Below are 26445 nucleotides of genomic sequence, written 5' to 3' on the forward strand. Positions count from 1 at the left end.
TTTCGGGCTGAGTGGGAGATAAAGTAGAATGAACATCAAAGGCACTAGCAAAAAAGGGCCAGACTTACTGGTCGGAGAGAGAAAAGTGGAACCCCAAGACTATCACCTGTGGTCACCCTTCAAGTCTGAGATGAACTCATCACCATGATTTGATGCTCAGCCAATAATAAGTGTGTCAGGGGAATCGTAAGTAACCTCTGGGAAGTTAAATTAGGAATGGGAACGTCAGGCCTGCTCAATCAAACCAGCCAACTTTACCAAACTCAAGAGGCACTCACTGCCAGAGGGTCTGACTGGCAGCAACCTCACAGGGGAGGTGGAACGGCCCGTGGCTTTCTGAAAGTGTGACTCTCCGCAGTAGCAGAAGCCCTAGCTTTCTCCCACGGGGCGGCTGGTGGCTTCAAACTGCTGCCCTTACTGTTAGCGGACCAACGTGGAAAGAACTACACGACCATCAGGGGTCTTGCCTTCTCACCAAAGAGAAGCATTAGGGGTGAGTTAATTCTTGTGACTAGGGTGGCCCACCAACGATGTTATAATCGTCCAAACAGCTCCCCGGCAGAAAAAAAGGTTCCTCACCCTTTTCATCAACTATTTATAGAACCAACTCTTTGAGACTTAAAAGGGCAGCTTCTACCCAAGAACAAAGTTCAGAAGGGTCCCAACCCAAACTCCTATCAAGTTGATCCCCACTCCCAGGGACCCTCTAGGACAAAGTGGAGCTGTCCCTGTGGGTCTCTGGGACGGTAACCCTGACTCTCTATGGGAGTGGAGGGCCATGTCTCTCTCCCTCTGAGCATCGCGTGCTTCGAAGGGCTGAGCTTGCAGCTAACAGCCCAACCGGTAACCCACTGGACCAGGAGGAACTAAGACTCAGAAGTGAAAAATCAATTAGAAAAAAAGCATATACCCCTTTTAACAGAAACCATGTTTTATTAAAATCACTTTTTTCCATGTTGCAGACAAACAACTTTTGAATGAAGTCCAAGTACGCCTTCAGAAGGATTCTAGAGTTGAAAGGCACAGAGCAAAGACAAATTTACTACAAATCACCGAGATGGAAAAACAATCGTAAACGTTATTTTAAGCACACAAAGAGTCTCTTTTAAATCAAACTAAACTCAAAGCATTGCACCATTATCAGAAGACTGAGTTTGATACTTAATTTCCCCCCCATTGGTCTTCGAGCTGGATTAAGATAGAACATTGTGGAATGTTCAGGATTCCTGTTTGGTAACCAGACATACGTAATTACATTTAGCATTGGATTTGTTCAGAGGCATTGGGCCTGTGTCAGCCCGGTGAGAGCAAGTGATCTTAACAGCAGATGTGATGGGAAACGTCTCCCAGGCCAAACGTAGCTAACCGTCAACTGATGCTGTAGATGCAGCCTAAACAAAGGACCTGTGTGGATAGGTTCAGCCTCTTTGTATAAAATAGCATATTAGATGAGTATTCTTACTAACAGCTCATCACTTCAAATCAAGAAATTACTAACGCATAAGAAACTGGATTAGAGAAGAATGGTGACTTTTAGAATACCCTTCCAGACGTCCGCTTTAATAGGTTTCCACCAAAGAGAACACCTGAAACAATTTCATACGTCCCAAACATATCCCAGTCCCTGAAATGCAACCACGGGGGAAATGTATTAAAAGCATCACTCTGAAGATTTTCTACGTCTAATTTTACATTTCCTTTCAAGTTTTATAAGCTTCGAAACGCAAGTACAGCTTTAAAGTATCAAAGTGAGTAATTATAGATGAATAATAATACAGGCCCTCTACACCCTAGGAGGCAACCGTGGGCGTTTTAATTGGAAATAAGAAGTCTGAGATCATGCTAATAGCAGTGTAGAAAAATGAAGTTCAAGACAAATCAAGAGGGTCGGGAGCCTCCCATCCTTTGTGGATTTTACTTCAATCGTCGTCGCCGCCACAGAGAATGAGCAGGACCTTTTTGTAGTCTCCAGATGTGTCACCCTGGGGACGAGGGAAGCAAAGGTACAGTCAGGTCACTGGGCCTTAACGGTAGTTCATAGTCACCTACATGCAGCTTTCCAAGTGTTTCTGGATTCTTTCGAGATGGGTTTCTAATTTTTCTTTTTCATCTTTAATAATGTGGGTTATCTGTTATTCCAGAAGCAATACTGGTTCAACCTAGAAGATAAAGACTTAAAAGAATGCAAAAATCCATCCATCATTCCACCGTCTTGTGCTGCTACACGTGGGGTCAGCGGTTTGAATCCGCCAGCTGCTTCTCGGGAGGAAGATGAGGCTTTCTACTTCCGTAAAGAGTTGCCGTCTCAGAAACTCACAGGGGCAGTTCTGCCCTGTCCTCTAAGCTTGCGATGGATGAGTCAGCATCACCTCAGTGGCAGTGAGTTAGGGAGAGATTACTCTGGAGCTCACAGTGGTTAAACACTGACCACAATGTTGGTGGTTCAAACCAACCTCCTGCTCCAAAGGAGAAAGATGTAGCAGTCTGCTAAGATTTACAGCCTTGGAAACCTCGTGGGACAGTGGTACTCTGTCCTTTCCGGTCACGATGAGTCAGAGTCAACTACAGTGGTGGGTTTTTGTGGTTGTTGCGTTTTAAAGAGATGAATATTCTTAACATTTTGGTCTGAGATGCTCAGTTACCAGTCCCCTTCCCTCCTAGTGATGAGACCTAGGTGTATTCTGTACTGTGCTCGTGGGTCCTACGATGACATTTACCCAAAGCATCTGGTCTTTATTCCCACAAACCCAAACCAAACTCACTGCCATGCAGTCAATGCCAACCCGTGCCTGGCAGCACTACAGGGCAGGTAGGACTGCTCTGTGGGGTTTCCGAGACGGTACCTGTTCACAGGAGTAGAAAGCCCCAGTTTTCCTCCAAACGGCTGGCAGTTTTGAAATGTTGACCTTGAAGTTAGCAACCAACCACGTAGCCTACTATGCCATCAGGGCTCCTAAGACGTTAGTAAGAGGATCTCAAATGCAGGGCTTTAGCGCCCTGAAGATACTTCACCTCATGTGCACCAATGTCTTCCACAAACCAGGTGATGCTGCCTCTCACCTAAGCGTCGGCGTCTAGGATTTGTATGGGTTATAGAAAACAGGCATGCTGGGTTGAATTCTTGTCCCTTGGTTTAACTCAGTTACCAGTCCCCTTCCCTCCTAGTGACAGACTGACTGTACTAGTGCCAGTGGGTAGGCTTTTCTGGAATGGGTACCTCTCACCCACCAATACTCACTTCATTAACATAACCTCTAGCATGTGTGGGAGTCGCTCCATGAATCACAAAGATTCCAGTCGCTGTGGAAATGCCATGGTTTATGGGAACTGGTGAAGAGCCCTAGTGGCATTGTGCTTACACATTGGGCTGGTTACTGCATTGGTCACCAGTTCGAGACCACCGCCTGCTCTCAGGGAGCAAGATGAGGCTCTTTCAAAAGCCAAACGTAATACAATAGAGTTGATGCTGACTCATAGCAACCCTACAGGGCAGGGTAGAACTGCCCCCTTGTGAGTTTCTGAAGCTAAGCATTTATGGGACTAGAAAGCTCTGTCTTTCTCTCTTGGCTGGTGGTCTTGAACTGCCAACCTTGCAGGTCACTGTTCAATGTTTATCCAAGTGGCTGGGGTCAAAAGTGGTGCCTTGGCAGCGGGTGTCCAAGAGGACATCTGAAGTTGGTGTTAGAAAGACACACAGGCAGTGGGCTGCTTTTGTCACCTAACAGCACAGTTTCAATGTGTTTCTATTTCCCTACATACAAGCCCTGGTGGTGTGGTGGTTAGGAGTTGGGCAGCAATCCGCAAGGTTGGCAGTTCAAAACCACCAACCACTCCAGGGGAGAAAAGTGGGGTTTTCTACTGCTGGGAGGGAGCTGTTATAGTCTTGGAAACTCTACCCCTGTCTGGCTGGGTCACTATGAGTCAACATCGACTGGGTGGCAGTGAATTGGTTTGGTTTTGCTTTTTACTAAGTATTCTTTTATATCCTTCTTTATGGTCACTGACAGCATGCCGTTGTACTGTCCATAGATGAAATAATTTATGTACTCAACCCTCACCATTGTTGGATATATATGTGGTTTCCAGTTTTTCACTGTGCTACAATAAACATATTTATGTTTAGCTTTTGTCTCAATGATTTGTTTAGAAAAATTTTCATACAATGGTATTATTCGATTAATGATCCTTTTTTTCCTTAAGTTTTCTAAAACGGTTTGCCAACTAGCCTTCCGGAAAAGCTCTCGTTTCTACATAGAACATTTTACTGCGCTATCGATCAGTTTTGTAAGTGCTTCATTGGCACTAGAAAAGCTGAAATCCCTGTGACCAGGGATCAAAGTTTAATATACTATCTAAATCTAATATCTATCTAAATCAGTCTTAAACATCTCTCTTGAGCAGCGTGAAGAAGAGGCAAGAACAACCCCCAGATCGACCAAAGCCTGCGCTACCGCGTCCCCCGTGTCCGGTGCCTGCGACCTGCCGCCGTCGCCACCATGCACAAAAGAGAGGCTCAAGGGGCTGCTAAGGGGGATAAAGCCAAGGTGAAGGGCGAGCCTCAGAGGAGATCAGCAAGGTTATCTGCTAAACACACTCCTCCAAAACGTGAGCCTACGCTGAAAAAGGCCCCTGCCGAGAAGGTTCCTAAAGGGAGCCAGGGGACTGCTGATGCTGGCGAGGCTGGAACAGCCCTGCAGAAAGCGGAGACGCCGACAGACCAGGCACAGAGAGCTGAAGGTGCTGGAGACGCCAAGTGAAGCGTGTGCATTTTTGATAACTGTGTACTTCTGGTGACTGTCCACTTTAAAAGACTATTTTTTATCAAGTTTTATAAAAATGCAGAATTTTGTTTTACTTTTTTTTTTAAGCTATGTTGTTAGGACACAGAACGTTTTGTGTGTGTTGTCTTTTGGGAGGATGGGCAGATGTCACTAATGGCTCTCTCCAAAGCTGGATGGAGTGAGAGACAACACCTTGCCCTGCTAGTTGTGAGAGACTTCCTCAGGGTTCCCAGGAGAAGGGATTCCCTGACATTGACACACGTTCGCTGCCTTGGCACAAACACCCTGTGAGAGGGAAAAAGTACAGTTTTGGTTTTACATCCTCCATACCTTCTTCTCCCTCTCTGCATTTGGCATAGGCTTGACTCCCATGAACCCAGAGACCTACTGAGACCTGACCTCAAAACATTGGCTGTCAGTATATTGGGTGCCTGGAATTTCCAGGGATGCCGTCCTCGTGGCATCCCTCAAAAGAGCAGCGCTCCCTTTGTTCCGACTGTGGTGATTCTGCCGTGTTCATGTCATTTTCTGAAAGTCAGGGTCGGCTCGTGAAAAGTTGTTAAAACATGCTAAATGTGAAATATCCACCCTCCGCTAAACTTTCCCCGTTCAGAGCATCAGTGGAAGACTTCAGTGGGTTTTACAATGACTTTCTAATTTGGGTCGTCCATTGAAGAAGGGGCTTTGAAAGTTGTATGCTGTTAACGATTGTCCGCCCATGTCCTGCCTGAATACCATGATTGTTTATGAAAAGTATCTTTAATAAAGCTGGATACAATTTGGCTTGGGAAAAACAAAAACAAAAAACATCTCTCTTCTTAGACTTTGCCTCCTTGATCTACCAAAGGAGAAGAAGAATGTTTGAAAATGTCTTATAAACATAGTTCTTCCACCACTCTCTTTTTCTGGATCTTCCAAGTTTGTATTTTTATGATTTTAACACAATACCGTTTGGCACCTAAAGTTTCATACAGCTCTTTATTTTGAATTGTTAACTGGATTCCTATAAAGTGATCTAATTTCTCCTATTCACTGTTCTCCCCCACCCCCTTAGAGTGTAATACAAAAACCCTCACTCACTGAAGGAGCCCTGGTCATGAGTGGGCCATGCACTGGGCCGCTGAGCAGTTTGGACCCTCAAGCTGTTCCGCTAGAGACAGCCAAGGCTGTCTCAGAAAGACTCACCGTCTCTAGAAGCTTGTGGGATACTTCTCCTCTGTCCTAGAGGAGCGCTATGAGGCAAAATCAACTGAGGGCAGTGGCTTTAATAGTGCAGCCCCTGCTTTGTTGTTGTTAATTGTTGTTGGCCTGGCCTTAAAAAACAACAAAATATGTTATCGTGCTTCAGAGAACTTTTACCCAGCAAATTGGTCTCCCATTTGATGATTCCTGAACAAATGGGAGGTTAGGGCACTCCCCGTTTGCACCCTGGGTTTTCATGTCCACGCATCCGGTGTTCCTCCCCCCCGCGGCTTCCTCGGCTTTGTTTTGGGGCAACCGCTGTCCTTTTGCTTTCTCCCAGCGGGTGATTCGATGATTCGGAAGGAGCACATTCCTCCTGGACCATGCATTTCACGGGCACATCAACCGTGCGGTGGAGCGTGGCCCCAGGCGTAGCTTCCGCTCCCTGTTAGCAGGGTCACTTAGAGCAGTAGCTCAGCAGGCCCTCCCATCTCTATCAGACCAGTAAGTCTAGTCTGTTTGTACGTCTTAGTGAACTGGAATTTTGTTCTACGTGTTTCTCCCATTCGGGCTGGGACCTCCTACTCTGTCCCTGCTCGCGGGGGCTGGTAATTCACGGTGGTCTCGGGCTAGGGGCGGCGACGGCTATGGCGTACACGGGCCATTGGTCCTTCGGACTCACTGCTTCCTTGAGTCTGGTTTTCCTCATTCTCCTTTGCTCCCGGTGGGAAGCGACCAAAAGTTGTATCTCAGTTGGCCGCTTGTGAGTGGTGTCACTCACCAAACTCGGATGAGGTTAGGACCTTGCCTGCATGGACGGTGTCATGCCAGCCGATCCAGCTGTCGCTCACGACTACGGTCCTTACCCTCCAAGCCAGGTAGCGCCATCCCTCCAGGTGGTTCTGTCTGAGAAGTTTCTAGACCCGTGCTCCCCATGTGTTCTATCATAACCTCTCACACCACCCAGGCTCCTTTTACAGAAACAAAAATAATGTAAGTACCGCAAGGAATGTCTTAATGAACATACCATAGGATTTCGTGTGGTTTTATTTTAGTACATTCGCTGACATCATCCCTAGGCATGTAAGTGGCCACGTGTGATGGATGGCAGTATGTTTCTGAGTGAAGAACCCAATCCAGGAGAACATCAATGCCGTCTCAGATTCCCAGCCAGCTGCCCTGGCCCTGACTAGGGTTCTGGAAGACTGCTTCGGGTGTTCACCTTTCACTGTCATCAGGTAGATAAGATAAATTGTGCTCTCCAAAGTACTCATTAAAATGGAATCTCTCTCTCGCTAGGGTCAAATGAACTAATGACTATATTTAGAAAGCAAACATTTCCAGCTTCTAATCTTGTAAAGATGGAAACATCTGTGTGAGACTAGGACTATCTAAAGTAGAATATTATCTTTAAAGGGAATGAGACAGCGAAGAAGAAGGGACAAGACATCTCTAAATGCCTAGTTGATAACCCCGTCCTTTCATCAGGGCCTCCCCCTGGGCCAAGGCAAGACTCCTGTGTCCTACCTTGATGAAGGAGTGCAGAGACTTCCCATAGATCCTCTTGAAGTTGGCCCGAATGTCCAGCATGTCAATCTCTGCTCGAGAAACCATCACTCTGATGAGGGTGTCATCATCGGTGCCCAAGCCCTACGGAAGAAAACAAGATGACTAGGGATCGAAGCCCATCTGGTGTTCAGATGGCTTCTTCATTCCAACAGAGTAAGGCTGCATAGGATGTTCCAGACAACATCCTGGGACTGCTCTGAGCCTCAAGGCCTGTGGAACATAGAACAAGGCTTCCCCCAACTTATCTTGCCAACACTCGGACATTCTGGCCTGCGGAGACTACCGTTATTGGAGGAAATCTGCCTGTGTTGTCCAGCCAGCCTGCCTTGCCCACAGTATCCCTACCCTCTGGAGGGTCACTCTTCCCTCCCCCACGGTTTTACCTCTCCCCTTCCCATCACGTCAAATTCTCCCACGTATCCGTGTCTTTATGGGCTGGCTCGAATATATTGGCCATTTAAAACATGCACAATTAACTGTGTTTTGGGTGAAATGTGACACAGCGGATGATTGGACAATTTCGACACAAACTGTTCAGTGAGAGCTACATTGTCACCAACGGCTACATGTTTCATGGGTCGACACTCACGGAATCTACATTTCAGTTGTTCTGTTTTTCAATATGCTGTGGCTGTTCGGTGCTGTCCAGTTGGGTCCGACTCATAGTGACCCAATGTACAGCAGGGCAAAACCCTGCCTGGGCTCGGCCATCCTCCCCATGGCTCTTAGGCAGGAGCCCATTGCTGCAGCTACCCTGTCAATCCGTCTTGTCGAGGGATTTCTTCTGAACGCTGCCAACTTCATACCATTATCATTTCTGTCTTCATTTTTTCTTGCATACTGCAGAGAACAAAAGACCCTCTCCGCTCTATTCCTATAATATTTGACCTCAACTCTGACCTTACTTTCTATTGGCTTACTGTCTCTGTTAGGCATTTTGATCTTTCCCATACTCCCCTGGTTGGTAGCACACAAGACAATGTGTGGGCAGGAGTATGGCCTCTGGAGCTAGACTGCCTGGGTTTGAGTCCCTGCTCCATCACTTCCTTTGTGAGAACCTGAGGCAAATTACATATCCTTTCTACGCTCGGCTTCCTCATCTGTGAAATGGGAGGTAAGCAGAGTCCCTGCTCCAGAGGGGTGTTGTGAGCATAAAATTATGCATATCAAGCATTAACAACAGTGACCCACTTACCATCAGTACTCAATAAATATTAACATTGTTACTGCAGGTAGTCAGGGAGTATTTGTTGAACTGATTACACAGGCCAGAGTAGAAGGGCAGACTGCAGGAAGCAAGCCATTGAAGAGGGATACAAGGCATGCCACCGCCATTCTCATTTAATCATCAAGTTGATTCCGACTCTTGGCAGCCTTCGAGGACAGGGCAGAACAACCCCTGTGGTTTTCTGAGACGGTAACTCTACGGGAGTAGAAAGTCTCATCTTTCTCTATAGGAGCAGCTGTTTTCGAACTTTGGGCCTTGAGGTGAGCAGCCCAGCTACAACCCACTATGCCACCAGGGCTCCTTGCCACAGCCATTGAGATGCCCAAAGCGAGGCCACTGACCTTCATAGATTTATAAAGCCTTTCAGCAAAATATGCAGGTTTGTTCCTCATGCACTTCACTGTCAAGAGAAAAGAGAGGGTGATTGCTACAACCCAGAAAAGCGGAGCTCAGTGGGTTTTCTCTGTTTGCACATAGGGTGTCTAGTCTATCTCTGAATCACTTTCCTGGCAAAATGGTAGCCAAACAACAAGGCCTAATGAACATAGGCTATGCTGAAAGTATTTTCCCAATGGAGCGTACACTCAATTTATCATGCAAACCCATGAAATAACCCATGCGGGCCATCAAGCAAACAGTAGTATGTCGCTTAAAACCATGATTGCTTTATCGTATGAGGCAGTTTCCAGTGCGAACCACTCACAGATTCGCAAGATCTAGAGTTATCTTTCCATCTACTGAAGCACAAAAGCACCCAGGCTCTAAACCAGCGGTTCTCAACCTGTGGGTCGTGACCCCTTTGGGGGGTCGAACGACCCTTTCACAAGGGTCACCCGACTCATCACAGTAGCAAAATGACAGTGATGAAATAGCAACGAAAATAATTTTATGGTTGGGGGGGGGTCACCATAACACGAGGAACTGTATGAAAGGGTCGCAGCATTAGGAAGGTTGAGAACCACTGCTTAAACTACATAAAGTCAAGTAGTACCTTAGCAATCAGGTTGTGTATGCTACTTCTTGTTTAAAATTAGGAAGTGCATCACGAGTGATTTAAATAATTTCTATTCTTTAAACCCACGAAACTACATCCCTGTGACGCCAGACTGAGAACAATGCAGAAAGTCTCTGGACACTTGCTTCTTCACCCCCAGCCCTGCCAGCTCACCGATCGCCAGCAAAGCATCTTCAAAGCTCCCGGATGTTTCCGATTTAATACTCTGTTCAATGTCCTTCTGGGATATCCTTTTGTATTCATCAAACACTGCAAACAGTAAGGAGATGGCATGACAAACAGAAAAGAACGGGGGAAACCATAGTTGGTGGAAGACAATGGGCACCTTTGAACTGGACTGAGGTTCGTGGGAAAAGTTCATTACTCTTTAATTTCATGGACTTTTGGAAGCTCCCTCGTGTTGATTTATTCCTTGGCATATTTGCAGAGAAACCTAGGTAGGAGTGTGGGCGATGGAGCGTTGATGGGGAACACTGACTGGTCTGTAACACATGGTGGACATCAAGCCCCTTCCCTTCTCTGTTGTCCACATGTAAATGGAGAGGTCCTCTGGAGAGATTTGCTTTCTTTTTCTTGTGATTTCTTTAATAAGCAGAACGTGTCCCTTTGTCATTCGGGCCTTGACAATTACCTGTGTGTTCACCCGCCTGTTGGTTCATCAAAGAGCAACCCAACGCCTTCAAAACGGAGTTCCGCGTGACAGCGGCTGGTTACATCTTTTAATAGGCGTGGGCACGAACAACACTTTCACTTCCTGGCCACGTGGGTTTGAATGTGGTGATCATGTTTGCCTCTCTTCCTGCCTCCTTCTGGAGCCTTCGTAGACTGGGCATCTTGTTCTGTTTGCTATTTCGGGAGTGCCCCCTGTCCCTCCATCGCTGATTCTCACAGGCCGGTCAGTCAAGGTCACCCCCACCCAGCATCCACCATCACTCGACCACAAAAGCACCTCCTTCATCCCGTCAGGGAGTTGCTCACTGAGCAGACCACGGAGCAGACCAAAAGCACTGGCGGGCTCCAAAGTGGGATTTTCTCCCATGTTTCTTTCCTTCGAATGATTTTTAAAATGGTGAATTAGGTGGGGGTTTCACATTTCAGATCATAAAGTTTGTGTTCAATAGTTTAAATTACTTATCAACCCTGCCACCCATTAGCTTACCCTACCCACTCCCCCCACCCTTTGGATGATGCTTCTGTTCTGTGGATGACTAGCTTCCCCTTCTTCCAGGTTAATACCTGTCAGCAGTGTAGTGCATGGTTTCATCTTCCCTCCCGGGCAGACCGCCCCCCAGCCCACCTTAGGAACCTCCACAGTCTATTTCCTTTGTATGAAAGTCTTTATCTTGTTGTGTGTGTGTGTGTGTGGGGGGGGGGGGGGGTTCATAACAGACATCTCATGCCATCTTTGCCCTTTTGTGATCGACTGACGTCACGCAGCATCATTCTCTCCAGGTGCATTCATGTCATGAGGTGCGTCCTGGTTTTATCAGTGTTGTTTTGTTTTTTTATGTATTTATTTCCCATCACTGTTTTTCAGCCATGAGTGGTATTCCACTATCATGTTCTGCCTTCATTCGGCTCTCTGTACTTCCTCTCGGCTACATTGCACTGGATCGAACCCCACCAGGCATCCTATGCCCTCCTCACCATCAACTTTAGATCTCTTGTTGCTCCATGGTCCCTGGGTTGGTTGACTCCCTCCTCCCTTTTCCCCACGTCCTCCTCTCCTCTGTCCCCCCACTATGGGGTTTTCTTTATCCAAATAGTAACGAAAAAAATTGCTTCCAGTGACTGGCGAGTAAATGTTATATAACTGCCCAGCTCAATGACTTGGGTTCAGAAATAAAAAATGTTACCAACGCACCTGCATGAACTTGGCACCTGGAGATGTGCAGGTCTAAGGAAACCCCCAGGGAGAGATTTGGAAGGCCAAGGATGACAATGGAATAAGGAGCTGAGAGCCACAAGTCGGTGCATCCGACGGTAGCAAAAATGAACAAGCCCACTGTCCTTGAGTCGGTGCCTGCAATGGAGAGTCCGCAGAACGGGAGAACTGCCCCGAGGGTTTCCGAGCCTGTGCATCTGATCAGAAGGCAAATGGCCACGTTTACCTCCCTTGGACAATCTTGTGGGTTCAAACCACTGACCTTTAGGTTAGCAGCCTACTGCTTAACCACTGTCCTCCTGGGGGCTCCGTTTGACGGCAGACCCTTCTATTTACTAACGGAGCAATCGCCGACGTCTGTCCTTACGGAATATCTGAAAGTTTCAACTTCATGTCTCCAGTTTAGCAACTTCAGCCTCTCCAAGTCCCCTGAGTTCTGTGAATTCTGTGTATGACTCTAAGGGCATGCTGTGCTGATAAAATTAGAATGGAGCACAAAGACCTTAATGGCTTAAATAAAAGATGAAATATCTCATTAAACCCTTATTGTTGTTTACAAGAAGGAAGTAAACTTGGCAACAGATATCCTACAATTGTACAGCATCTTTCCCCCAAAGAAGCTAAACGCTTATTACAAAGATTAGAGTTATCTGAAGCCAATTAGAAATATTACACATAGGAAATAAAATATGAAATTATCCACTCTTCATCTTACACAACCTATCCCCTAAGGAATCACTCCTATTAGCTTTATGGCTTGGATGTTAAACAGGAATAAATGTCAGCCAACATTTCTATTTTATTGCTTGCTGGTGTACTAAGTATTGTCTTACATAACTAAATTGAAATGAAAGTCTGAGGGTGGCTTAAAAAGAAAAAAGATTATGAAGTTCGGTTTTCTAGAAAGAGGAAACCCAAACTCTGTCAGTACGCTGTATATTTGCTAAGTATTCATAACCAGTCCTCGGAAATGGGCCCTCACACGCCCACTGCCCTCAGTTCAGTGAACCAGCTTTCTATACTAGGTGGAGGGGAAAGGGTTACCAGTCAATTAGGGGGCTCCCGTTTGCAGGCTCTTTGCAGGGAGGTGAGTGTCTTACCATGCAGCAGGTGGTTTCGGTTCCGGGAACAAAGAACCGTAAGAAACTTCACTTCATCTGTCCCCCACTTCTGCTCGCCAGCTTCATATAGGTCCTGGGGCCCAAAGAAAGCCCAACGTTAAGCCACGCAGAGGAGGTGCCAAGGCAGGGGCAGGTGTTCCCAGAGTGTTAGAGGGCTGACTGCAGCCCCGGCGGGGAGCTGCGGGTGGTGGGGTGGAAGTCCTGTGGACATGACTGGGGATGTTCCCTTAGGCACCGAAGGCATGGTCCCCGTGGTCCCACACCCAGCATCAGGGCAAACGGCCGTGATGTGCAGCCCGCCGGTCTCTCTGAGGGGCCAAAGAAAGACCTCAGGCGTGGGATGTCTCATGGCTATTTAAATTTCAATTGAATTCAGTCCCATGGCTATTTAAATTTTAACTGGATTCAGTTAACGTGGGGGAAGACTCAGCATTCCCTCGAAGAGGCACCTTTCTAAAACGCCATCACCAAACAGCTCCTTGGAAACAGTCATCTGGGTCATGGTGGGCGGAAATGGTGTCTTGGTGGGTAGATCTGGATTTCTTTCAAAATAACTAGCGAGGTTGAACATTTTTGACACGCCATTTCCATTGTTCTTTTCTTTTCAGAGTGAATGTCCATCCAAGGTCTGTCTTTTAAAAGCAGAGGTATTTGTACCCCAGGGGGATGAACATCAGAAACGTGGGTGAAAGGAGACAGCTGTCAGTGTAAATTATGAAAATTATAACAATTTATCATTTGTCAAGGGGTTACGAGGGCAGGGATGGGTAGGGTAAAAAAGAGGAGCTGATACCAAGGGCTGGAAATAGAAGTAAATGTTTAGAAAGTGGTGATGGCAATCTATGTACAAGTACGCTTGATACAACTGATGTATGGCTTGTTAAAAGAGCTGTAAGGGTCCCCAATAATATGATCTTAAAAAAACACACAGAAGTATTCTTCTTCTTTATCTAGAAAGCCTCTTTATATATTATCATAGATGAGAAAGCTTCAAAGAGTTCTTGGAGAAATTCCACTATCTTTTGACTCCGTTTTTCATGAACCCTTTGAAGCCCCTTCATATAAGATGAAACTTTCCCCACTTGATCCTTTGACCTTGAGTTTTCTTTATGGTACTTTTTAAACGATGTGTCCATTAAAAACAAATGTATATAAAGTCAGCAATCATTTTCATGGGTCCTTTTCCCAGAGCGATATTGAAAAAACCTTTCACGACACTTTATTCTCGCACATCGATGACTTCATTGAATTACACTTAAATTTTCCACCCGTTTGGAATGCGTTGTGGGGTGAGGTGGAAGGAGGGATCTCACTTCATTCTCTCCCAAATGGCGAGCCAACTGTCCCACCGCCAACATGTATTGTCTCCCCAGCCCCAGCCCACCCGGTGGTTTGAAATGCTACTTGCACGTTCTCACATAGACTCCACCTGCGTCTGCATTTTTCAGTCAGTCCACGGATTCCTTTCGAGCCTCACCTCAGGACCATCCGCTGCCACTGATTTCTCCTTTATTGTACATCGAAATACAGCTGAGGACAGGGGCTCAGAAGCCACCTTGTCAGGACTCTCATCTCCGTTTTCTTTCCTCCTATTCCTCCTCCTCCTCTTCCAACCCTGGGTCCAACTCTTCCGAGTTCTGGCAATTATTCCACCTTGCTTTCTAGGACGACGACTTCCATTCCTGCAGTCGGGTTTTGGAGCATCCCTGCTGCTGCCAGGAGGAGCCTTTGGCCCCCAGCTCAGCCAGCTCTCTTTCTTATTTCTCTTTGACTATCTTCATCTCTGCTCTTTCTCATCACATCTTTTAAAACATTTTAAATAACATCATTAAACCCAGTTTTTCTCTCGTCTTGTTTAGGGTCTACACCGCTTTGCGTCTGTTTGTGTTCCTTGCGGTGTAGCTATGTTTACTCCCTTCAAGCCCCCCGCCCCCTCCCCAAAGTATCTGAGTTGAGTACCTGCTGATTTTCATGCCCATCTGGATAGACCTATCCAGGCGTGGTGTGCCCTCCAGGACCAGGTGAGTGGATCCGCACTGGTCCTCCTCACTGATCATTTGGGGGAGCTTCAAGCAGGAGCCCTTGCTGCTGGCTCCCTCCCACAGGGCACCTGTCCTCTCCTGCAATCACCCACAGCGTTCACACGTCACCTCCTCTCCTGGAAGGGTTCGATCCTTTCCCACGTTTGCATATAGGTTAAGAAGACAGGGTCGAGAGCCAGGTGTGCTTAGCTTCTGCCATTGATTCTCTGTGCTCCTGGGGTAGCTTCTTCCGATTTACATGGAGCCGCCCTGCCTGCTTCCACCTAGGAATGGCAAGCCACTTTCCAGGGGCAAGAATGGCCCTCCTGCATCCCTGCCCCAGGTTTGCTGTCCTGGGCCACATGAATGGCTCTCCATCATAGTTTCCAGTGTGGAGGTAGATGTTTGCCCAATATTAAATTTCCTGTCCTCCACACCCGCTGGCCCACCAGAGGAAAACCAAACAGCTCCCTGGCCTCTCACAGCGACCCTGCAGGATGGTGTAGCACTGTGAAGGCCCCCGTGGGAGTCAGAGACTGTCCCTCTTTGTGAGAGTAGAAAGCCTCATCTTCCTCCCATGGAGTGGCTGGTAGAGATCGTTCCTTCCTCTGCAGAGCATCCTTTTACTGGTGATTCACACGGCAGGCGACCGAGACTCTTCCTAGCATTCTCCTTGGTGATTGTCCGGAGGCAGCTAAAACTCACATAAGCTTCTGAGAGTTCTGGGATTTTTAATACCATCTGCTTTAAGCGGTCCGGATCGAAGGAACTTCCTGTGGCTCCCATGTGGGCTAGGACTCCTTGAGTCTTCAGAACACTTACCACACACATACCCACCCTCTTCTAATGAAAGCAACAGGTTCTGCCCTGCAGGATCCACAATGGTCCCCATGTCCATACGGAATGGGACCAACCTTCCCTTATGTTTGAAGACCAGTTGAGAGTGTACAGGCCAGATCCAGACTGCTTGGGTTCACATCTCAGTTCTGCCATTTCTCATCTCTGTGAACTTGGGGCGAAGGATTCGACGCCTCTGAGTCTCGGTGGACTATGTTCGCAATGTTTGCTTCCTGGGTTACGGCAAGGATTCGATGACACAACTCATGGAGCCGTGCTCGGTAGCTGGTTAGTGGCCACCTTTCATTAGCTATTATGATGAGTGTTTTATGATTAGACAAGGGACTGGTGCCAGGGCAACCATCAATAGGCTGGAGATGAAAAGGCCCAAGCAAATGTTCTCTTTGAGGAAGTGAAAATGCAAAAATATACGAAGCAAACACCTTCAAGTGTAGGATGGACACATACAGACAGACCCCATGCCGAGAAACTGGGAACCCAGGGGTGTGCTTATAACTCCCGAGGTGATGTCCAGTGTCAGCCCTCAGTCCCAGTAATCTCCGCAAGAGACCGCTATCATAAAGGTCATCTGTAGGAATCCCCCCCAATAACCTCTCCCCGTCTATTCAATACACGCCAAAAAAGAACAGAAAACTAGGTGCAATTCTACCAACCTTGGCATCTTGTCTCATGAGACCATCATCCAAATGACTTCCTTCATCTCTTCCACCCTGAGGTCGAGAAAAACAAAACCCAAGAGAATGAGAGAGTGTCCAGGAAGCTTGGGAGAGCTCACCCCTATCAGCTGTTGTGCAGGAGAAAGATGAACGCATAAAGATTTGCAACCTCAGGCACCCTCCACAGGGTTGCTACCAGTCAGAATCAACTCCTTGGCAGCAGGGTTAGGGTTTGGGGTTTAGTTGAGATGAAAGTCTGGGAGCCCCAGCCATTGTCATGGTAATTGGACAGAATGCCTCAGAAGGGGAGACGGGACAGATGTGCTCTGAATGTGCCTGCTCTACTTCCATGCCTCGGACCAGCACCCAGGGGACAGCACCCACCGGGAGGCCAGGGGCACGCTCCCTAAGTACTGAATGGCTGTTTGAATGCAGCAGGAGAACTGACTGCTCCCTTCCTCTGCCACCGGACTCCAAGGCTTCCTTGTCAAGCCATGCCGCCCTCTAGGTCAGCTATTTCTCAACCTGTGGGTCGTGACCCCTTTTCAGGGATGGGGCGGGGGCGAATGATCCTTTCACAGGGGTCGCCTAAGACCATCGGGAAACATATATTTCCAAAAGGCTTAAGAACCAAGATACCGCTCTTCTATCTGTCTCCAGGAGGGTTTGCCCACATGCAGATACGCCCACATACAAGTACCAGGAGTGATGACATCATCGCACCAACCCCATCACATACACTCCGTACAAACACAGGTGTGTGTGACAGGGTTGGCGCCATAATGTACTTATGGGGACCAGTCACAGGTGTGTACAGAGCAGCTGCTGTGTGGCAAGCAGCAATACTGGAGGTAAAACGACACTTCCTGAATTATAATTACATCTTGCTTTTGTGATTCATCACTGTGCTTGAATTATGTTCAATTTGTAACAATGAAAATGCATAATGCCTGTCAGATATTTACATGACGATTCATCACAGTAGCAAAATGACAGTGATGAAGTAGCAGTGAAAATAATGTTCTGGTTGGGGGTCCCCACCACATGAGGACCTGTATGAAAGGGTCGCGGCATGAGGAAGGTGGAGAACCGCTGCTCTAGGGCAGACTGACATGGGCCAACTTGGGCCAGGAACACACTGCACACAGAGGAAACCCGTGGCCTTCGGATGATGATGACCACCCCACAGGTTTCCCAAAGCTGTCCACCTTTACAGGAGCTGCCTGCCACCTCTTTCTCCTGCAGGGCAGTTCGGACCACCAGCTGTTTGGTTAGCAGCCTAGCACCTAACCACAGCGCCACCGGGCTCCTTTGAGAGCCGAAGAGGGTCATGAGACTCTGGGGTCAGCAGTGGGACTGGACGAGCACATGGAAATACACTCCCTTCTCCCCCCACCCCCCCCACCCCCAATCCAGGAGAACGGGACTGGAGCCTCGAGGAAGGTGAACGAGGGACAAGTAGGGCTGGCTTCCTCCCAGCTGCCAGACTTGACTGCTAGGCTCCTATGGTGCCTGTGGTCTCAGCAAGGTGAGCAGGAGGGGGACGTACACGTGGGTCAGAAGACGGCGGGCAGGGATGCCTGAGCAGACAGCACGACAGAAAGGCAAGGGAGGGGTTGCAGCGGACCGCTGGGTGCTACGCTGGGCCTTGGGGGAAATGGCAGCGATAGCAACAGCTATTGGAAGACGACGCCCCCTCCCTCCCCCGGAGACGGGCTGTACCGATGGCCTAGGAGATGGGAGAGCCTTCCATCTCGGAGGGAGGCCAGGGACTCTGATGGCAAGGGCACAGGAAGTCACACGCCGCCAGTGTCCACCTCCCTTGCCGGCACCTGGGCTCCCACCTTGCTAACCCCCCTCTGGCCCCCGAGCCTCCAGTGTCTGCCGCTCCCACCCGCCCTGCACATTGTCACTTCGACCGCTGCCCACCACTGCGCCCAGGCCTTCCGGGGCTGCCTGGGGTGGGGTGCTGCCCAGTGGGTCCTGACTCACACTGTCCTCTCGTGACAAGCAAAGAACTGCCCCACAGGGTTTCCCAGGCTGATGGGTGCTCACCGCTGACCTTGTGGTCAGCAGCCGAGCGCTTCATGATTGTGCCACCCGGGCTGGCCCACCCAGGTTCCCTACTGCTCTGGGATGAAGGTGCAAACATCTTAATCCCACTTCATTTGCCCAGCTCACTCCTCCTAAGGATGGTTCCCTGCCTCCTTGCTGTTCCTCCTGCCTGGACACCACCACCCACATCTCCTGAAACTGTAGCCACGACCTTGCCCCCCAAGCACTTCCTGTCCCTTCAGTCACAGTCCCTCCTGCAGCCCTCCCCAGCACTTCCTGCTTTCACACAGGAAGCTTTATTGCAGCAATGTGTAATAGTTTATGACAGCCACGGTGCCCCCGCTAAGTTCCCTTATGACAAGATCAACGCTTAAGGCACAGGGCCCACCTCTTCATCCCTCTCAGCGCACCCCTTGAGAAGGATCCCCATTACATACTGCCCAAATCCAACCAACCCCACTGCCACTTGTGGGGAACAGAAAGAGTTCTCCCAAGTCGTCTCCCCCAAATATATGCCAAACTTCGCTGCTTGCTACACATGGCAAATGACCATACACTTGGAGGTCAACAGAAGTAGGTCAGGGGTTATTCTCTCTAAGGGTTATCAGCCATCTAGAGCAAGCAGACACCACTTTATCCCACAACAAGTAGGGCCCATTCCCTTCTAATAAGGATAGTAGTAAATTGTTTCCCTGAAGGAGTGCCCAGGGAGGTCAAACCCACCCAAGGGTGACCAAGGTTAGGCCGCCATCATGAATCTAGAGTCCGCCCATCTTGTCACATGTATACCCCTAGTCCCTCCCCTTCCTATCATGTGTACACCCCTAGCACATCCCTTTCCTGTCACGCTTATGCCTATTGTACATCCCCTTCCTATGATGTGTATGCCTATTGTACCGCCCCTTCCTGTGACGTGTGGCTACCTGTAACCACGCCCCCCTACGTAGTTATAAGCCTTGGTTAGCAATAAAGTTGCCCCACCCCCACCCCTGCTCTCGCTCTCTGGCTCTCTCCACTTGGACCACCAAGTGAGGTTGAGGTGAGCATGCTACTATGAAATGTGTCTGCCTCCATTATTTCAATCTTCCTTCTATCAATATCCCTTCTATTATTTCAATCTCCTCTCATGCTCTCCATGACTTGACTACAATCTTTACTTATTACCGCCGTACAATTGCGCCTACCGGACCCGTGATGATTAGTGGGGGGCTCCCCCCCCCACGGCCACTGAGTCTGTTCAGACTCACGGTGGCTCCACGTGGGGTGGCCGAGGCCGGGGGAACCTTTATAGGGCCATAACACCAACGCTTTCTCCCTATGATGGATGAGGTACGGCAAGAACACTCCCGCGACTTTGCCTTACATCCTTTGGACAGGTCAGGAGAGACCCAATTCCTGGAAGGACATCGTGCTTGGCCAAGTAGAGAGTCAGGGAAGCAGAGGAAGGCCCGCCCCGAGGTGGAGGGACACCGTGGCTGCCACAATGAGCAACTGTGAGGATGGCACAGGAGCGGGCAGTGTGCCCTTCTGTGTGCACAGGGTCCCTGAGGGTCAGAACCCACTGGATGGCGTCTAACCTCAGCCTTCCCTAACCGCAGTGAGGACAAACAAGCACCCGGGACTGGCCATTGTCTCCGAGGGAGGGAGGGAGTGATCTGGGGATGAGACAGGCTAGTGGCGGGGATGGGGAGCGGGCACCGCAGTCAGGGACCCCTTCCTCCCCCTCAGAAGCGGTCAACAGAGGACTCCACTCACAGTCAGCAGGGACACAAGCACCCGCTGGAACATGAACGACGTGTCAGAGCGAATGTCATCCTCCAGGCTCCGTCCATAGTCTGGCGAGAGAGTAGTTAGTGGCATCAAATAGAGGCCTGTCCCAGGCCAGTGACACCCTCCCCAGCACACTGACCTCTCCAGAAGCAGCCTCGATGTGGGATTTGCAACTGAACACACAGCCATTTACCCACCGCAGCCCTCAAGGCACCTCTGATTTAGGGCACCCCGTGTGTCTCAACGCTGCAGGGTTTTCCTTGGGTGGACTGGAACCGCCCACCTCACAGGTAACAGCCAAGGGCCTTACCTCTTCACCCCACTCAGGGAGTCACACAGGGGGGGTTTTATTGTTTGGTTTTTAAAAACTAAACTCTGGGAAATGGTCAAATTAAGTTTATCTGACGATTTTCGAGGAAATGAGGTCCTCGTTCGTATCAGAATGTCCTTTGAGTTTTTTCTACATAGACATACATTCTTCTTAAAGAAACAGGATCGCACATACTATTTGATGATTTCGTTTCTTTTTTTCCAAATAAATCATTTCATTGGGGGCTCGTACAGCTCTTACAACAACCATACATCAATTGTATCACGAGTATCTGTACATAGGTTGCCATCATCATTTTCAAAACATTTTCTTTCTACTTGAGCCCTTGGGATCAGCTCTTCTTTCCCCCCTCCCTCCCCACCCTCGTAAACCCTTGATAAATGATTATTATTCTCATATCTTACACCATCTGTTGTCTCCCTTCACCCATGTTTCTGTTCGTCGCCCTGGGGGTGTTATACGTTGATCATTGCGATCGGTTCCCCTTTGATGATGTGCTTTTTGACGTATCCAAATACGTATTCAGTAGCCAATCCACTACTCGTGGACATTTTCCACTTAATGTAAGCAATTAATTGAATAAACACTGGGATTAAACCTTGAATAAACACTGGGATCAACACGCTATGGCAAGAAGACACGCATAGTCCAAATGCTTTCCAGACGTGTGCTGTGGAGATTCATACGAGGTAAGTGAATGGCCTGAGGTGGTTGGGGGACACACAGGCTAATCTGGAGGAACGAGTGAGGCCAGGCGACCCCTCCAGGCCAGTCTATGGGAGCCAAGATTTGCTGGTGTCTGTACTCAAGCCCTTCATAGTCTTGATGCAGAACAGCGGTCCAGAATTCAGGGTACTGAAAATAAACACGCCCTGGGTCCCCTCAGTCCTTACCTGAGAAGTCTCAGGCAGCCAATACTGACTTGCTTAGAGAGGCATCTGCCTTGTACCAGAGCCTGGAATGGAGGCCCTCTCAAAGTCAAAGGTTCTCTGAGAAGAGTTATAATTGGTGTCGGACACACACACACACCCCTCCACCCTGCTAGTTCTGTCCTCAAACCTGGTGACGCCTTAGCCAGGGCCACCGCCCATGTTACATACGTCGCTGGTAGGTCTCCTTGATGCGGCGGATCTCGTCGGTGGACCTGGAGGCCAGGATCTCAATCAGGCAGCCCTCGTCCGTGCCAGCTCCCTACACACGAAACACAGAGCCTGTTCACAGTGCTGGGCCCCCCCCACGCAGAGGGACAAGGAATCCGCAGAGGAGAAGGTAACCCTCTGCATTCTAGCAATTTTATCAAAATCGTTAACGGGAATAACAAACACTTCCTGACTGTTTACTAGGTGGGGATTACTGTGCCAGGTTAGGTATAAGGTCTACTCTCTGGGGGTTTAACCCCCTTGCCTACACACACACACACACACACACACACACACACACACACACACCTGCTGGCAAAGACATTAGGGCTTTGCTTTCTCAGAGTCCAGCCTAGAACCGTCCCTGAGGGTGAGTGTTTATCAACATGGCTGAGGAAGGGAGCTATGTTTGATTTCCTGGCTGGTCATTAAAAACCAGCAGGCCTTGGGCGAGTGCACCGTGGGTTGGTCACCTGTGGAGCCTGAGAATCCTTTCGAGCCAGTTCTAAACCTACAGGGGACCTGAAGGCCCCCAGGGTGTTAGTCAAAATTAGCTAATATAAACTTTCTGGAACCGCTCTAATCCTTCCTTCCTGAAACACAGGCAGAGCAAGTGATCCCAGAGCTTAATGACTACATTACAATGGCTGCGATGTAACACCAGGAGCCCTGGAGGCCAGCAGGTCAAGCATTGGGCCACTAACCTCAAGGTTGGTGGTTCAAGCACACTGGCCACTCTGCGGGGAAAAGATGAGGCTGTCTGTTCCCAGTAAAGCCTGACAGCCTCCAAAACCCACAGGGACAGTCCTACCCAGTCCTCTAGGGCTGCCAGGACTCAGAATCAGCTCAGTGGCAGGGAGCTTGGTTTACCGGTATAAGGGAAGGAGGCTGGTGGTGCATCAGGTTAAGCACCTGGCTGCTACCCCCCAAGCTTGGTGAGTCAAGCACACCAGCTGCTCTATGGAACAAAGACGAAGCTTTCTGTTCCCAGGAGGATTTGCAGCCTCGGAAACTTACAGGACAGTTCACTCTGTCCTCTAGGATCACTGTGAGCCAGAATGAACTTGATGGCAATGGGTGTTTTTTGGAGAGTGTGATGTAGTATTTTTAAGTTGTCATAAACACGGGGACTCTTTCCTCTCTGAGAGGCTGGCCGTCAGGGTGTGTCGGGGAGCAGGCTGAGAGCCGCACGCACCCACCTTCATGGCCCTGTTCAGCTCCTGCACATCGTACAGCACGGTGGGCATCATCATCCCCACGATCACTTTCTCGAAGTTGCCACTCAGCTCCGACTTCAGGTCGTCTACCAGGTCCTGCAACACAAGGAGGCCCGGGCTCCAGTGCGCCCACAACACCGAGACCCATTCTGACTCGCGGTGACCACGGAGACCTGCCCCCCAGGGGTTGGGATCCCGGCAGAAGCAGGCTGTTAGGGGCAAGAGCGTACATTAGCCAAGCTCCAAGTGTGGGCCGCAGACTCCTGATGCCTCAGGGATCCATAAGGTCAGAACTGTTTTCCGAACAAATACATATAATACGTAATAACACCAAACATCCTTCCACGGTGCACCGTCATTCTCTCACGAGTGGTCAGGGCAGTTTCCAAAAACGACCTGACATCTGAAAAGGGTTGAAAACCCTCTCCTTTCCCCAACACCTGTTCTACACGAGGCCAGGTTTCTTCATGCACTACGGCTGAAACAGCATATTCCAACAACTACGGAAATGCAGACACAGTATCACCACACGGCTGGCTGCCTTCTACGAAGCGAGACGTGTGCAAGGTCGTCTATTAAGGAGGTTTATAAAATGTGGAGAACAAGGCCAATCTTCTTGCCTAATTTTTAAAGGTTGCTTTGGAGTCGATCGTTCTTTCATAGCTCTGTTTTATTTCTATTCACAGGTAATGGGCTTGCCTTTTTTTTTTAAGTAGCAATGAAAAGAATTTTTATGGTTGAGGGGTCACCACCACATGAGAACCTGTATGAAAAGGCTGCGGCATCAGGAAGGTTGAGAACCACTGGACTAGAGGGTCGTAGGTGTTGACGGGTGCAAGGGAGGATGGAGCACCACCCGAGGGAGAAACCAGAGGAGGAGAGTTGTAGACTCCCGGAGGGGACGTTGATGAGTGATCTGAACTACTGAAGGCAGGCCGGATGCCTCCAAGAGTTGGTGTTTCCAACAGTCTTTGAAGCAAGATTGAAGTCAAGGAACACACGTCCACGGGACCCGGGCTTGCCATTTTTAATAATAAATTAAAAAATATATTTTTGAATGTTCTCCATTTTTATCTCGCCTGTAGCTAAATAGCAATAGAACCCACAAACACAGTGCTCTTCGGGGCCCTCGTTCGCCTAAGGGTGCAAAGGGGTCATGAGCACGAAAGCTTGTCGAAGGTGACTTCACGGCAGTTGTTTCACGTAATGAGCTGTCCTGCATAGATTTACCTAAGACATTGCTAGTCGCTGTAGGGAATTTCTAGAGATGGATGTGACAGAACTTCTTTAGCCAGTACCTGTTAGGGACTGCGGAGCCCTGAGTGTCGGTCGGCTGTTAGGACCACCAGCTGCTCTGAGAGAGAAGGATGGGGCTTGCTACTCCGCAAAGAGTTACCATCTCGGAACCCCCCGGGGCAGTTCTGCCCTGGCCTCCGGGGTTGCCGTGACTCAATGGCAGTGAGGCTGGCTGGTTTAGGTTTGGTTACGATTGGACTTGCACCCCACCGGAACGTGCACTGGAACCCTCTGTCTGTGGTTGTCATCCACTTGGAAACAAGGTTCTCTTTTTCACGTTGTTGTTAGGAATGTCCACTGAGTCCACGCTGATTTGCCACCACAGCCTGCATGCAGAGCCGAACTGCTGGGTAGGGTTGTCCGGGCTGTCACCTTTCAAACACACAGCCCAGGACTGTCTCCTGAGGGGCTCTGAGTAGGACTGTCCCACCAACCTTTTGGCTGCATGGAACGGTGTGTGGCACCCAAGGGCCTTGGTGATGTAAGGGAGGTCCTATTCGTATAAGGTGGGTCCTAAACCTCAGCACTTTGAGTTATAGAAAGAGCTGATTCAACACAGGGATAAAGGCACGTGAGATCACCAAGGGACTGGGGCACACCTGAGGAGGAAAGGGCAGGGCCAGAACCCTGATTTGCACCTTTGGCTTCCTAAACTTCATGCAAATAAATTCCCACTTTTTAAAGCCAGTCATGTGTGGTATTTGTGTTACAGCAGCACGGGCTCGGAGGGTACCTTCTGTCTACTTTTCTGTTGGTCTAGATACAAGTGTAAGGCATTTAGCTGTGATCTTAGACCTGTGGCTGTACTCCATCTGGACACAGGGTTTTCAGATCTCATTTTTTTTGAGGCTCAGTTCTTAAAAAAGAAATGTAACTATTTCCCCCAAGAGCTAGCTACCTTCTAAAGAGATGCATTCAGGTTTCCTTCTAGAACCACACAACTGGACCACCGTCAGAAGACCAACCATTCTTTTAAATAGGCCACTTTTTATCTGGATGAGCCCATATTCCATCACATATATTTTTAAATGTCATTGCTGCCTCTACTGGGACATTTGTATCATGAGCTTCCTGTCCCACAAGCTGGCCCAGCATCCTGCAAACCCCAGGCTGAAGATCACGCCGGGCTGACCGCAGAGAAGAGACGGTGGCCTACCCTGCCGATGGTGGACTTGTAGGCCGATCTGATTTCCTGGCGCTGGGCAATGTTCCGGTAGGCCAGGACATTGATAATGGCATCTTCATCAGTGCCTGGGGGAGCAGAGCAGAGTCAGTGAGCACGACCGAGATAGGCATGAGGGCGCGGGTTCCTCAACAGCCACTGGGGTAACCCAAACACAAGCTCTTCCCTGGAGAGTTCAAATGCCACGTGGCCCACTTTCTGAACTACAGGCTGCTTGCTATGAAATCTCAACAAACGATGGTGAACCTGCGAACACGGAGGCACGGCATATTTTGCATGTTATTTCTGAGAAGGCAAATGAGAGGGGCACCTGGATGGGAACAACGTTCTGCTCAGACGTGGGCATCGATAGCAGGGTGCAGGGAGGCCTTAGCTCCAGCTCTGGAATCAGACTGCTGGAATGGGGTCCTCACTCTAGGACTGACTAGTTGAGACCATGGGCCCACCTCCCCAAACCCAGCTTTCTCGTCAGCAAAAAACAGCTCACTGCTTCCGGTCGATGCCGACTGACAGTGACCCTATAGGACATGGGAGCACTGGCCCTGTGAGTCTCTGAGACGGTCACTCTCGACGGGAGTAGAGAGCCTCGACTTCCTCCCACAGGGCCGACGGGGGTTTCGAATGGCTGGCCTTGCAGTTAGCAGCCCAACGAGTAACCACGACCCCATCAGGGACCAAGTACACGAAAAAGAAAACTCTGCCGCCAAATGAACGCCTGCCCTCCCACCCAATCCATATTGCGCGGCTGTATTTTCTCTGCAATGAGACCAACTCACAGGGAACAGTGGAGGGGGGGTATGTCTGCAATCGGCGAGTCTCTGGACATCCTCCCTCCTCTGGGCCCCTCCCACTGCAAGTGACCAACCCGGGGTGTGTGTGGGGGTCTTTGCTGGACAACACCCGCACGAGGGAGGATTCTCCTCTGGCGGGACACTCACCGAGACCTTTCATGGCCTTCCTGAGGGCCTGGGCATCGTCCCGGGCGCTGAAGCCTGACGCAGCCTTGACAGTGCCTCCTTTGGTTCCCTGCACACACGGAGAGTGACATGACTGAGAGTGACGCGACCTCACCCACGTGAGGCACCACGTGCCGTGCAGCTGGGCACAGACAGCCTTCTAGGGAGCGTGGCAGTGAACA

At 49.3% G+C, this 26445-nt stretch overlaps 2 protein-coding genes across 3 annotated transcripts in view; one reads left to right on the forward strand and one right to left on the reverse strand.

Moving 5' to 3' along the window:
• Positions 1-913: 913 nt before the first annotated feature.
• The window catches only part of ANXA4 (annexin A4), a 54646-nt gene continuing 29114 nt past the window's right edge, over positions 914-26445 (reverse strand). For both annotated transcript variants that reach the window (XM_045294128.1, XM_045294129.1), the window contains exons 3-13: positions 26246-26333; positions 25281-25375; positions 22811-22924; positions 21573-21663; positions 20127-20206; positions 16314-16370; positions 12761-12854; positions 9929-10024; positions 9102-9160; positions 7491-7613; positions 914-1982 (exon numbers count right to left, since the gene is read on the reverse strand). In XM_045294128.1, coding sequence (XP_045150063.1) covers positions 1920-1982; positions 7491-7613; positions 9102-9160; positions 9929-10024; positions 12761-12854; positions 16314-16370; positions 20127-20206; positions 21573-21663; positions 22811-22924; positions 25281-25375; positions 26246-26333 — 960 coding nt within the window. In that variant the 3' untranslated portion in view covers positions 914-1919. The remainder of the gene's footprint in view (positions 1983-7490; positions 7614-9101; positions 9161-9928; positions 10025-12760; positions 12855-16313; positions 16371-20126; positions 20207-21572; positions 21664-22810; positions 22925-25280; positions 25376-26245; positions 26334-26445) is intronic.
• On the forward strand, positions 4436-5676 carry LOC123522150 (non-histone chromosomal protein HMG-17-like). The gene has a single exon (XM_045294130.1). The coding sequence runs from the start codon at positions 4497-4499 to the stop codon at positions 4755-4757; it is 261 nt and encodes an 86-aa protein (XP_045150065.1). The 5' UTR covers positions 4436-4496; the 3' UTR covers positions 4758-5676.

Source organism: Echinops telfairi, unplaced genomic scaffold (assembly GCF_000313985.2).
Source record: "Echinops telfairi isolate 266 unplaced genomic scaffold, ASM31398v2 ScPeMD7_2573;HRSCAF=3158, whole genome shotgun sequence".
Taxonomy (NCBI): domain Eukaryota; kingdom Metazoa; phylum Chordata; class Mammalia; order Afrosoricida; family Tenrecidae; genus Echinops; species Echinops telfairi.

Coding starts and splice junctions, on each gene's coding strand:
- LOC123522150 (XM_045294130.1), top strand. CDS start 4,497: ATGCACAAAAGAGAGGCTCAAGGGGCTGCTAAGGGGGATAAAGCCAAG.